General features: G+C 38.0%; 1 protein-coding gene across 1 annotated transcript in view; it reads right to left on the bottom strand.

Moving 5' to 3' along the window:
* Positions 1–456: 456 nt before the first annotated feature.
* The window catches only part of COL19A1 (collagen type XIX alpha 1 chain), a 325,236-nt gene continuing 311,222 nt past the window's right edge, over positions 457–14,470 (bottom strand). The window contains exons 49-51 of the mRNA XM_044253886.1: positions 7,460–7,588; positions 807–884; positions 457–629 (exon numbers count right to left, since the gene is read on the bottom strand). Coding sequence (XP_044109821.1) covers positions 502–629; positions 807–884; positions 7,460–7,588 — 335 coding nt within the window. The 3' untranslated portion in view covers positions 457–501. The remainder of the gene's footprint in view (positions 630–806; positions 885–7,459; positions 7,589–14,470) is intronic.

Genomic DNA, 14,470 nt, shown 5'->3' with positions numbered 1-14,470 from the left:
TATAAGAATTCTTCAGCTATAAAAGTAGTCAAAAAACATTGAGCAAGAGCAATGCACTATGTCAAAAAAAGTTGAAAGTTTTAGCAATGATGGTAAATTTAAACTCCAAGAAAACTTTAAGTTTGAAACTCTAAAATTCAGAAATCAAAGGCCAAATACAAGTTGATAAGTCCAGAAAATACATCACCATCAGCCTACTCAATCACAAGATGTCATTTCATCTTGAAGAAGAACTAATGACAAGATTTGCTTGCTTAGTTCATAGAAGATCCTGAATAAAAATCATAGTAATGGTGAAGAAAAACAAATGGAATGAATTTGGGAAAAGCTGAAAATGCTAATATCCCAATTCCTATAGGAAATAGGATTCCAATTGTTGCTTTTAATGTCTGGCCTACCAAAAACAAAAACCAAACAAACAAACAAAAAAAAAGCCACCCACATATCATGAGGGGTTGAGAGTATTAAGATAGCTCAATGTCAAGTCTTCCTCAGGTGTGTTTATTTCCCACCTGTCCGCTGACGGGCATGAGACACAGGATAGAGGCAATCTTCTGGATTACATCTTCCACTAGGTCCTGGGGGGCCCTGGGGCCCTGGGGCACCTGGTGAGCCTGGCAAACCCGGAGCTAATGAAATAAAAGACCCCCATCAGAATGCAGATCACATATGGCTCGTCCTCCCTCACTCCAACCAACATGGGTCATTCAACTTCACCTGTAGCAACACATAAGGGCCACAGGCGAGAAGGTGCTGTTCCTGTTTTTAGAGGCTTGCTTGTGTTGTGAGGATAATATCACCATTACCTGAAGTCCCAGGAAGACCTGGACTCCCTGGGAGCCCAATGCCAGGCTCCCCTCTTTCTCCCTTCTGTCCTCGGTAGCCTGAGGGATACATAAAAAGAGAGACACAAGAAGTAAGAGAGTTCTGTGGCAGCAGAGCACGTGCAAGAATCATGTTCTTAATCCGTGTGATTTATGTTATGCCTTCACTTAACCTAAACAGTATATTGGCTATCTGTTTTGCATTATAATCACATTAGGCTTACATATCAAACAGATTAGGTGCGATACACAATGAGGATCCTAGAAATACGCAGCTACCATAAAAGTTCCAACTGGTCAAACTACTGATAGTGAGATTTTTTTTGACCCTGAATAACTCAAATTGATCATTCATGTCATCTGTCAAGAGCTATGACAGAGTACGCGAATGCTCTTCAATTGGAATTCTGACTGGAGGCTAGATGCAGGCTAAATATAAGAAGCATACTGACAAGAGTTCTGCTTAGTATGAGGATAAGATGATATGACAACAAGGATCTGGACCTTAGTCCAAGAATTAAAGGGAATGAAAGGAACAAAAATTCATGATTTTAATAAATGACAACAAGTGTGTGAGTATATGGAAAGCCATCCATCTCAGAAGTCAGGAGAGGACAAATCAGGTCTTTGTTTAAATTACTGACTGTAAGAACATAACATCCCTTCCGAGGAAAGTTAAACCAACAACCCCATGTTTTAAGATGGCAGTTTTTAACTCCGAAGGACTAGGTGCTTCAACAATGGTAAAAAGCAAGGAGGCTGAGGGATTCGTTTAAGCTCCCTTCATCAATTTAAGATCCTCTAGCCAAAATATATTAGGTCTAAGATCTGTATACGTTTTAAGAAAAAATCATTCTTATCCTTGAATATGTTTGTTGTCACCTCAGTTAGACTAGGGCAGAGTAATTTCTGCTTCTGGGAGCCCTTATCTCTGCTTTTAAAAAGCAAAAAGACAAATACTGTATGATTTCACTTACATGCAGAATCTAAAAAACAAAACAGACCTATAAATTCAGAGAAAATCAGACCTATAAATTCAGAGAACCAACTGATGGTTCCTAGAGAGGAGGGGAGTGGTGGAATGGGGAAAAAGGGGGAAGGGGAGTGGAAGATACAGGCTTCCCCCTATGGAATGAGTAAGTCATTCGTTCATCCTTATAAGGGAATAAGAGATGCAGCATAGTGAATATAGTCAGTGATATTATAATAGTGTTGTATGGTGACAGATAGTAGCTGCACTTATGGTGAGCACAAAATAATGCACAGACTTGTTAATCACTATGTTGTACATCTGAAACTAATGCAACATTGTGTGTCAATGATATTTATAAAAAAGAGATAAAATTGTAAATAACAAAATACAAAGTATAAAACACTTTTTATCTGTGTTTTATATACTGGTATCCACCTAAGACTATGTTTGATAAAAAGGTTTTGTGGCTCTAAGAGTTTCATGATGATGTCAAATAGAATTTAATTTCCAACTTTTCATACTTAAACAGCAGCTTAAAGACTATACCTCATCCGAAATGAACAAAGTCATGCAGAAACATGCAAATACACAACAGAGATAATTAGGAGAGTATCTCAGCAGGAGAAGTAGGTCCTAACTTAGTTGTGCCTTTCTGTAAAGGTGTGTTATTATAGCAGAACGTGATTAAGAGGAGAAATTTTAATGTTTTCTATGAGCAGAATGTAAGATAAATATTTTCCCATTTATTGTTGAGAATTAGACATCAGTTTTGGGGTTGCCATCTTCATTTTTACTTGACCATACAGTATATATAATGGAAATAATATCAGCAATGATATCATTTTTTTTACTTTGGAGGTGTGACCTGATCATAAATGTGAAAACAGTGGGGAAAAGAGCATACACATTCAAGAAATATTTTGAGGTGCATATTGGAAGTATGTCCAGGGAGAAATTTTCACACATTTATAAAACTGTTACAGATATCCAATATAATCCTAGATTTTAGAGACAATAGTGGTTTGAACATTGGTATGATAATCAGAAGTTGATACATATTCAGTTCAAAATGTTACTGGAATTTCTTTTATATGAGTGACTTTCATTTAACTTGTCTGAACAACAAGGAAAAATGTTTATATTTAGGGTCATTTGAAAGCACCCTTCCAATTCCATTATTTAAACATTTCTGCAGTAAAATAACATTTGTTACATAAGATCTATTTGATAGTTCAACATAGGTCCAACAATTACGAAAAATTATAAAACTGACCCTCAAGCTATCTCAGTTAAGTGCTTGAGAACCTTGGCTAAAAAATGAGGGAGAAAGAAAAAAAGCAAAAGGTGTATGAACTTTGATTATCAAGTGGATTAATAAGACCGTAACACAATTCCAAATGGAGGCAATATCTGCTAAAACTAACAAACTCACACTGAGTTCTCAGATTTTAATATAATGCAAAAATTTATTATTCCTCATGGATTTCAGTGCACACGGTATCGCAAAACAAGAAACAATAATTCTCGTATTTGTAGAATAGGATAACATTTACAATTCTCCTGTCAAATGTAATGACTTATTTGTACAAATTTCTCAGTTCATTAGGTTAATAACAACCCACTATTGCTGTTGAATTGTACAAGCACATGAGAGCCTTTACTCTCAATTTTCTTAATAAGTCTCAAGCTAATTCCTTAGGAAGGCTGCCATAGAGCCATAGGGTCTTATTTTATAATTGCTTCACAACAAAACTTCAGATACGAATGCGAATAAAGTCAATAAGCGCTTTCCCATTTACTAGAATTAAGTTTTTCACCCCTTTAGGGGAGGCCTCTCTTGAAATTTGGAAAAAAAATAAAAGGCAGGTCTCACGTCAATAGACACCTGTCTCCCTGGCCTGTAAGGACGCACAGTGACAGTCTGATACCACCATAGCTTAGGTGGGGAAAGAAAACCACAGCGATGTCCTAATCTACAGCATGTGACTAGTTATGTCCTTGTCATTAAAGAAACTTGGTGCTTGTTGGAGTGTTTTAGATGGCAGACTTGATGTACTTTCTGTAGACAGATTTCTGTTTTGACCACAGGGATTTATTTTTAAACCGCAAATCAGTGCATCTATTTGTATACTGGACACCATGGCCATGAAAGGAGTGTTCCTAGCATTTGGGGAGGGACCGTGCTTCCTGTGGGGGCCTGCGACACACCTGACAAGTCGTTCAGCCTCCTCTGTCACAGCTCACTGACGGGCTGTGGCACGCCTCAGTCACTGGGACACAAGGGCCTCCCTTTCCTAAGGCCCGTACTGTGAGACAGCGTGACAGGTCAGATCCCTATCGGTCACATGAACGACCCTATGGGGCACTGGCTTACAGAGAACAGAAGGCTTTCTTTGTTATAGACCAATAACAGCAAAACTTTAAAAGTTCAAAAGTAAGAACAACCATTCCCAATAATGTCCTTTCAAAATGGATGTAGGACACGTGGAATGACTGGGTCTGTTTTACGCAACTAACTCTACATCTACTCTGTGGGCGGGTTCTTTCTGAAACAAGGCTTTCAAGGGTAGCTTCTGCTTTTCAGAAGTTTCAGAAGTGGAGGATCAGTTGTGTTTGGAAGAAGTTTAAATAAAGTTCTTTCTCATAAAACTCGCCCAAGAGGATCAGGTCTGTTGGGAAGATCCGCCTCGCTCATGTATATATGGAAACCAGCTGCGTCATGACACTGGGCTTCTTTGATCCTAGTGTGGCACCTTCCCGCTCCCCCCCGCCCCGCTGCACAAGCCATCGGAACCTACGCTGCAGATCCGAGGTGGGAAAGAACACTGAGGAAAGTTCTCTCACTGCACAGAGGGAAGGCAATAATCAGAAACCCACGGGATGGCTAAAATATAAAGTCTGGAAATGCTTTGGAATTTGAAAAAGACGTCAACGATCACCCCCTTGGGGACTTCAGGGAAAAATGCAAATGAAGTGTCTCAACTCTGAATCACAGGGGTTTCTCTTTTCACCGCCAGAAGACCAGGCCACTGAAAGAGAATCCAAGTTTTCAGATTGTCAGACTCTTGGAAGGAGCCGGACCTCCCTTTCTCAACTAGGATTGAGCGCTGATAGTAGTCTCCCATCCACGTTCTCATCACTCTGCACGTCTCCTGCTTCTCAGGATCGCACAGGAAACGGACAAGAAGACCCCTTTAAATTTCTGTCCTGCTCCTCATAAGATAATAAAGGACTCCTTCTATAATACACATTTCAATATAAACCACTTTTTAAATGAAAGTGGATTTCTTTCCTAATAAACACTGGGGAAAAAAAGTCTCTTGGGCATTTCAGAAGAGCCACCATCCAACAGAACCCGAGAGTGGGCAGGAGGTGCTGTGCCAGGCTCGGTGCCCACACTTTCTTTCCCTTTCGGTACTGCTTTTCTCACTTCAATCTTTTCTCAAATTCAATCATGTTGTGTCACGAAGAGGACTCATTCAGCCAACAGCGTCTGATGTCTGCTATGGACACTAGGGTAACAGTTTTTATATGCGTTTTGTTTCTTTCTTTTGGAGAAAACTTTTAAGTCAGGCAGAGCAAAACGTGGAGCCTATATGCGTAACTTCATCTTCTGAACACTTCCTATCTGTTTCTCTACCACAGACAAACCCTTCAATGATGTGTGAACTCTTGGAGAGGCACCAAAAATCAAAAAGCAGCCTCTTGTCTTCTTTTGTCCAGCAAGATTTCTTGGTGGTTTTCTCAGGATAGCATGATTACAGGCAAATATTCCTTAAAAACAGACCCCATTTCATGTAGGTGTTTATGTTTCCATAGCCTTTCTGGCAAATTTAACAAATACTAGAAAGGAGCTATCATATGAAAGTTGAAGAGACAGCTGAGTTAGAGTCCAAGATATGTTTGTTAGAAACTCCACAGTGGGACAAAATTTTGTCAATTATAGCATATATGCTGCTGGAGTGAGCACAAGCTTTGTCAATTTTACCAAACATCGGTTTTTAAAGAGTTGGAAATCACATAGGAAAGTCTTTCTAGTTCAAGAATTGAGTCAAAAAGTCTTGTCAGGAGTAGAAGTAGTCTGGAGGGTTTCTTAAGCAAATGGATAAAACCCACAGAAATCTTCCACAAAACGGAAGATAAATTGAGTGGTGAATAGTCTTTTTCCAGAAGCTTCACTAACATGGCTGTCTTGGCATTGCCTCTGACTGAGAGCCTTCCAGATGGGCCTTCCCTACATGGGAGGGAGACTGGAGACTAGAGTCTGTGTGGATAGGTGACTCCAGTTCCAGAAATATTTTCCTCGATAATCCTGATTTTCCCACTATTCTTTTCTTCAAACAGCTATTTGAAGCATCAGTCCATATGTTTTCTGCTATGGGTGTTAACAGTTCTTAACCTTCACGTGGTTTGAGGCATCATCCATCTTTAGATGAGCCTTCAAGCTCTTTGTTCTAGATTCATAGATTCCCAACTTCAGAACAGATCCAACTCTCAAAAGATAATAACTACCTTCTACACAACAGTGTACACACAGAGGTTATATCTGTTTCTACACATTTTCCTCCAGCTATCAGCCAAACACCTCTATGATCTCAGGGGAGGGAAGAATATACTGTTTAGTTTAGATGAACTAGAATGATGTTTCTGTTGTTCTATATCGTACTAACCAAACCGATAGCCTTGTCAGCTGTGACTGAAGGGTAAGACTCTAACAGACCCTGTGACTGGAGGTGGTTGTTCTTTCAGATGAGGAAGGGCCAGTCAGTCACTTGGGTACTTCCTATGGAAAATCAGGCTCATGTTACAGAGAAGCAGTAGGAAGACAGGGAACTAGTGAAAGAAAAAGAATCCTCTGCATAGATGGTATTTTTGATTGTATTCTCATGCAATTTTGATGTTCATTCTGTTTTCTCCTTTATACAACCTTTTGATTATTTCAAGGAAGACCCTTGAACTCCTCAGTGGTAATACATGAAAAGGAATTTTCCTGGTTTTATTTTTCATGCCACGTACTTACTGGATTTAATATTTCTTTGTCAGAGTTGTGAATCCTCTAAACCAGGGTCTAATTGGTTTCTCTGCTGATTGCTAACCAGATTTCTAGAAAATGGCTTTGATGGCTTAATTTAGTCAGGCTATGCTCAAATTCATGTCTTCTGTCAAGCTGTCATCAGTGGAACAATAATTTTTTGCCAATTTAAGTAAGGTTTTGCTTTGAAACTTTTAGAAACCATATGGGGAAGGATTCTAAAATTTCTCAAAATTTTACTTGGACATAAATCACTACTGTAGTGGCATCTCTTAAAATTCTTTCCTCGGCTTTTTCAGGATACTAAGATGGGTACTAAAATGATTCTTTTTGTTGTCGAACTTACATCAACAGGGAGGCATACGCAACTCTGATTCCCACAAAATGATGAAATATAAGCCATTATTGTTGCAATTATTTTTAAAACAAGTATTATTAAAATACATTTAGACTGCCATGTAATTATTAGCTAGTTTTAAGCTTGAAGATGTCATAGTTAAAAATAAACTTAACTATATTAAATCATATATATGTGTGTATATATATATACACATACATATGTATATGCCTATATATTTGCTTTAACTGTGATTAGCATGTTCTAAACAGGTATTATACCTGAAGACTTACCTTGGGGCCCAGGGTCTCCTGGCGGCCCAGGTAATCCATCCTTTCCTGGTGGACCAGGCCTTCCGTGAGCCTGAGCAGCCAGCATTGCCGCTGGCAGCTTGAGCTGCGATAGGAACACGGCCATCCTCTCTTTATTTATGAAAGAAAAAATAATACATCATGTAAGAGAATTATTTTTACTTCAACATTTTTCAAAAATTTTTACATGAAATTCAACAAGAAAACACTACTTGGTTTTCAGTTGAAACATATTTAATTTACTAACTGGCCTCTCTCCCAAGAGAGTTTTCTTACTGATTGGTCAAACAAAATGCAGTGTATAAAGTTGTCTGAATATAAATGCCAACCACCTGTGCTGATCAGAGGGTCTGAGTATTTTCAGTGCTTCAGAGATATAGCAAGTCTACTGGACAGAACACTAGCCTGGAATCTAATGATTTATGGAGAGGATTTTAGGTTTCTATTAAAAGATGGTTTTAATAGGGGCACCTGGGTGGCTCAGCGGGTTAAAGCCTCTGCCTTCGGCTCAGGTCATGATCCCAGGGTCCTGGGATCGAGCCCCGCATCAGGCTATCTGCTCAGCAGGGAGCCTGCTTCTCTCTCTCTGCCTGCTTCTCTGCCTACTTGTGACCTCTCTCTCTCTCTCTGTGTCAAGTAAATAAAAAATATCTTTAAAAAAAAGATGGTTTTAATAATAAATTTAAGCCACTTTCCAGCAATGTTGTAAATGTGTGTGGTCATTTAAAATATGTTTCAATGATTCTTGGAACACTGAAAAAAGAAAAAATGAAATAAAGGAAGTAAAAGAAAAAATATGTTTACAAAGTCTTTGACATTCTCTTCCAAATGGAATTGGGTGATGGCTAGTTCTATTCTTGAGTGTGGGCTGGAGTTACTTTTCATTTCAAATGAGTCGAAAAAAAGCAGAATTGACAGTGTGTAAATAAGGAAGCTAAGTCATAAAAAGCTCTGTGCCATCCTGGCTGCTCTCTCTCGGATGCTCATTCTGGAGAAAGCCAGCTGCTGTACAGTGAGGACATTTAAAAAGTCCCACAGAGAGGCCCACATGGGGATGAACTGAGGCCACTGTCAACTTGATGCACGTGTGTGAGCTTGAAGAGGATCTTCTGGCCCCAGTCAAGCCTTCAGATGACATCCTAACTGGAACTTCGTTGTTCACTCTGAACCAGAAACACAAAATTAAGCAAGCCTTCAAGTCCCTGACCCACAGGAAATATGAGTTAATAAATGTTTGTTGTTTTAAGCTACAAAGTTTTGAGGTGTTTTCTTATGTAACAATATGTAACATAAGTTACATATGTTTTCTTATGTAACAATATGTAACTCATATAGTACGTGACTCTTTATATCCTTGAATAAAACTGCATTACTAATGGGTTATTTTTATTGAAAAAAAAGATCATTGATTCCATATTCATTAATTTCATGTTTAATTTCTATACTGGGAAAATATTGTACTTTGTCAACAACTAAATTCTGCTTTTATTTATTATTATTACTATTTAAGATTTTCTTTACTTATTTTACAGAGAGAGAGAAGAGAGAGAGAGAGAGAGCACAAGCAGGGGGAACAGCAGAAGGAGAGGGAGAATTAACCTCTCCATCAAGGAAGAAGCAGGGAGCCCAATGTGGGATTCAATCTCAGGACCCTGGGATCAGGACCTGAGCCAAAGGCAGCCACTTACCTGACTGAGCCACCAAGGTGCCCCAAATTTTGCTTTTTAAAAAGAGTCTTATTATACACCCTCAATATTATTCTTTTTTTCTGGTTTGATTCCCAGTTAGTTCCATTATTCAGTCATGGTTTTAGTAGGGAGACTAATTTGGTCAAAGAAAAAAATTCAGCATTGGTGCCAAAGAGCATGCTCTCACTGAATTCTAATTGTAGACAGAGTGAAAATAATAAAGTATCTACACATTTCCGTGAACCTGAAGAAAACACTGAAACAAAGAACACACAAGTTAAGATAAGTTGACAAATTACTGAGAACATTTAGAAATGTCAATAAAAATAGCAAAATCTTTTGTAGGTGTTGAGTGATGTGACCTTTATGAATTGAATACTTCCCCCCAAAGCAATGTTGCCTTCCTAAGGAGCATATCATTGACATTTGTCCTTTTGTTCATTCACCAAACTGCTTGGAGCCTAACACTATTATCCTGGTCCTAAAGAAAGAACTTAGGAAGGGAAGTAAGGACTGATTAAAGGGGCTTCTATAAGGTGAGCTCAGTCATTTGGCCATGAAAGTATCATTATAGGTGGTCTTGGTGTCATGTAACTATTAATACTTTATTTAGAGACTTATTAATAAATCAATAATGCTTTTGGATGAAAGTGAGTATATTACAGAACATCAGTGCATCAGTAACTCATGAAATTGAAAGGATCTGGAAACTGATGAAGTTCAAAGAAAGTGGAAATATGAAAATATAAATGAGAATTTTCACTCTAAAATAAATTCCTAAATAAGACATACCATTAATTACATTGATTAAACATTATCTGTAGGCAGGGCCCTGTATTAAACATTTTATACTTTCTGCATGAAGTGTTCTTGTTCAGGGATCCCAGAGAAAGCCTGAAAGAGATTATCATCTTGTGCTATTCTCCATGTTTTATAAGTCCCATATGTTGTAAAGATTATCTGCTGATAAATTTTATCTTATGACTAAAAACTTGTTCCATAATATAAGACATCCTTCTTGGAATTGCTCTTTTGAGTAATCACTCCAAGACTGTACTTATTACTATTGACTTCTCAGTTATAAATTCTACATTGGTCATTGTCCAGTTCAATTTTTCCTCAAAACCATATTCAATTCTTTACTACCCTAGTAATTAATTTTAGTGAAATCGCTAATGCAAATTAATCCAAAGTCCATTATAAATGCAATCTATCATTGGATTTTTATTTAAACTTGATTGGTTTGTTTATATTTTATATATCTCACATTTAACAAATAGAATATAGGCACAATTGGATTTAAAACAGAAACTAGAGCAGGGCAAATCCTTAGCATGACAAAGGATATTCACTGCAGTGTTTCTTTCTTTCTTTTTTTTTTTTTTAAGATTTTATTTATTTATTTGTCAGAGAGACAGGGGGTGGGGGCGGGAGAGCACAAGCAAGGGGAACAGCAGGCAGAGAGAGAAGCAGGCTCCCCACTGAGCAGGGAGCCTGATGTGGGACTGAGATCATGACCTGAGCCAAAGGCAGCCCGTTAACCAACTGAGCCACCCAGGCATCCCTTTCTTTTCTTTTCATATATTTTCTTCAAAACACAAATTCAAATGATTTCATTTTTAAAACTAATTTATACCCAATTTTTCAAGGATACATCCAGTGTGTAAGAAAAAAATGATTCTTTAAAGAATTCAGCATGGGTTTTGCGCAGACAAATCTTCCAGAAAATGTTCTTACTGAATTAAATTAGTGTTTACTTTGTAGGTAAGACCAAATGACAGCAACATTCTGGAAACTATAGTTGTCAATTAGAAAAATCAAAGGCCAAATTGTAAAGACCTTGTGAAGAGTCACTCCAGTTTTCTCCAGCCTCTTTATTCACTTGGGCTCATTCGGTTGAACTGTCAAGGCACATTTCACTTAAGCAGGTATGTGTGTTTTACAGCCTTTTTTTTTTTTTTTTTTTAAGATTTTATTTATTTGACAGAGAGAAATCACAGGTAGATGGAGAGGCAGGCAGAGAGAGAGAGAGAGAAGCAGGCTCCCTGCCGAGCAGAGAGCCCGATGTGGGACTCGATCCCAGGACCCTGAGATCATGACCTGAGCCGAAGGCAGCGGCTTAACTCACTGAGCCACCCAGGCGCCCTGTTTTACAGCCTTCTGTAAAGAGCAAATTATCCCCTAGTAAAACCCATTTTTCAATAGGCGTTTGATAAAAAATTTGTTTAAAAAATGTAGGCCCTTATACTGTTTGAGAAAGTAAAACAAACTTATTTTCAAATAGAATTATTAAGGGAGAAACACTAACAAACATGGGCTATTAGGTATAATTATCCAAGGAGCAATCAGTCTATACTCCTTTTCTCAAATAATAAAGCAAGTAGAATGGAAGCATCACATCCACAAGATGGGAGTCTCTGGATGCAGACTGATTGACAGGGATGGGAGAAGACCAAGGAGGATGTGATGACTCATCTCCAGGGTGATATTACATTACAGGCCTTCAGGCAAAACTTCTTATCCACCTGGGATATGTTTGGTTGATGTTCATACATTTGTTTCCAATAACTAAATACATAAAACAAGTTTGTAATCAATAGTTAAAGTTTTGCAAATCATTATATTGAATGTAGATATCTCTTTATTATATGAAATTGTAAACTGGTGTTTTACAAACTAATAGGAAATTCAATTAAAAACTCTATTATTTGTTGTTTTGCCCTTAAAAGAGATATATATTTCAGTACAACTTTCCTTTTTTTAAAATTTATTTGAGAGAAAGAGAACCCATGTGAGCAGCTGTGCAAGTGGGAGAGGGGCAAAGGGTAGGGGAGAGACTCTCCAAGCAGACTTCCCACTGAGCACAGAGCCAAGGAAGGGCTTGATCTCACCACCCATGAGATCAGAGCCCGAGCTGAAATCAAGAGTCAGATGCTCAACTGACTAAGGCAGCCAGGGGCCCCAGTATAATTTTTATTAATTTGAGATATATCTCTTTGATTACCTTCAGTGTCTAAACACAAATATTCACAGTACAAATTTTTTCCTCTTTAAGGTATGAATTGAATTTATAAGTAATTTGCTTTAGGTGGTTTTTAATATTTTTAGTAAAACAGAATTCTTTTAGATAATTACTTCTAGCTATAAATTATCTGGGTTTAAGATATACTCAGACATAATCATTTAGCAAAAGGATAATTACTTCTTCTGAACCTTACTCTAATGTTCTATAATTTAAAATAATATGTTTTTGAGACTCTAAATAAATTATAAAGACCTGTATTCTTTATTACTTTTCCTCTGTTTTCAGGGAACTTTGGTTAATTAAACCATTTTTGGCTATGCTTTCTAATGAGGCAGAAAATTGAAGAGTTCAGATAGGAGCTTACATAAACCATATACACATATTACATCTGCCAATGTAAACCCAGAGCAGCCATTTCAACAAATAAGACCAATAACTTGCCTTCTTGAGAGAATGGGCTCATCAATATAATGCAGACATTAATATTAATGTGTTGATAAACTATATTATGTGGAGAATGAAGGGGCATTTGGACCTCATTGAGCCCATGTCTATCTTCTATTTCACAGAAAGAACTTATAAATGTTTTCAAACAAAGGAATTCATCATTTTCTCCTAACGCCCATTCAAATGTTTAATTGCCCATTTTCTTGGTACAGCTTCAACTTTTCTTTTGTTATTCTATGATGGAAACAGAAAGCAGTCAATGAGCATTTCCCTTGGGAAATCAGTCATCTACTTGATACTATTGTTACCTCTTAGCCTTCAGGTTAAATAACTTTTGCTCATGGTAATCTGTTTTGCAAATCACTTTTTGGCTTCACTATTCAAGGGCTTTTCCATACATCTCTTAAACGTGGAAACCAAAATTAGATACGATTCTCTCCTAAGGGGCAGGAAATATCAGAAGGGTAATTTCCTTTCATATATTTAAATAATTACTCTCTAGTTTCATTTTTAACTGAGTGTTGCACAGTATCATTTGGTGGATTCATATTCATTTTGTGGTTCATCATAACCCAAAGGTTGTTACTTCTACATTTTATTTCTTATCCAATCCTCTGCCACATTTGTAAGCATACTGCTTTGAAATGTTATTGTGGGTGAAGATAGTGGATGAAACACATGCATCTGACTCCCTGTAAAGCAATAGTAAGATTTGTCTTCAAGGCATAAAAGCATAAGAATGGGGAGAATATGAAAGAAGATAACACATCAAAATTTTGGAAGCTGAGAACCAGATGGCTGAGTGACAGATGACTTAGTAGACTCAGGAAAACCAAATCTTTATACTAGAAACGGACAAACAACCTGTTCTAAACCCCCAAATCCTTAAAAGACTCAGGGATTGGCAATGCACATTACTTCTGGAAACGTGGTAGAGGAGGGGAACTAAAATCAAAAGAATTAGTTGAAAACCTGTTTAAGAAGTAGTCTTAGAATGGCAAAAATTGACAACGCAAGAAACAACAAATGTTGGAGAGGCCTAGAGAAAGAAAAACCAAAGAAACTGTTGGTGGGAATGCAAATTGGTACAGTTACTTTGGAAAACTGTGTGGAGGTTCCTCCAAAAATTAAAAGTAGAGCTAACCAGGGTGTCTTGGTGGCTCAGTGGGTTAAGCCTCTGCTTTCAGTTCAGGTCATGATCTCGGGTCCCTGGGATTGAGGCCTGCATCCAGCTTTCTGCTCAATGGGGAGCCTGCTTCCCCCTCTGTCTCTGCCTGCCTCTCTGCCTACTTGTGATCTCTCTCTCTCTGTCAAATAAATAAATCTTAAAAAAAAAAAATAGAGCTACCCTATGACCCAGCAATTGCATTACTGGGTATTTACCCCCAAAATACAGATGTAGTGAAAAGAAGGGCCATATGCACCCCAATGTTCATAGCAGCAATGGCCACAATAGCCAAACTGTGGAAAGAGCTGAGATGCCCTTCAGCTGATAATGGATGCAGAAGATGTGGTCCATATACACAAAGGAATATTACTCAGCCATCAGAAAGGATGAATACCCAACTTTTGCATCAACATGGATGGGAGTAGAGAGATTATACTGAGTGAAATAGGTTAAGCAGAGAGAGTCAATTATCATATGGTTTCACTTATTTGCGGAATAGCATGAAGGACATTAGGAGAAGGAAGGGAAAAATGAAGGGGGGTTGGAAACTGGAGGGGGAGATGAGTCATGAGAGACTCTGGACCATGAGAAGCAAACTGAGGGTTTTAGGGGGAAGGTGGTGGGGGGCCAGGTGAGCCTGGTGATGGGTATTAAGGAGGGCACAT

This window comes from Neovison vison, chromosome 1 (assembly GCF_020171115.1).
Source record: "Neovison vison isolate M4711 chromosome 1, ASM_NN_V1, whole genome shotgun sequence".
Classification (NCBI taxonomy): Eukaryota; Metazoa; Chordata; class Mammalia; order Carnivora; family Mustelidae; genus Neogale; species Neogale vison.
Note: the sequence above shows the minus strand (reverse complement) of the source record. Positions and strands in the feature narration are given on the sequence as shown.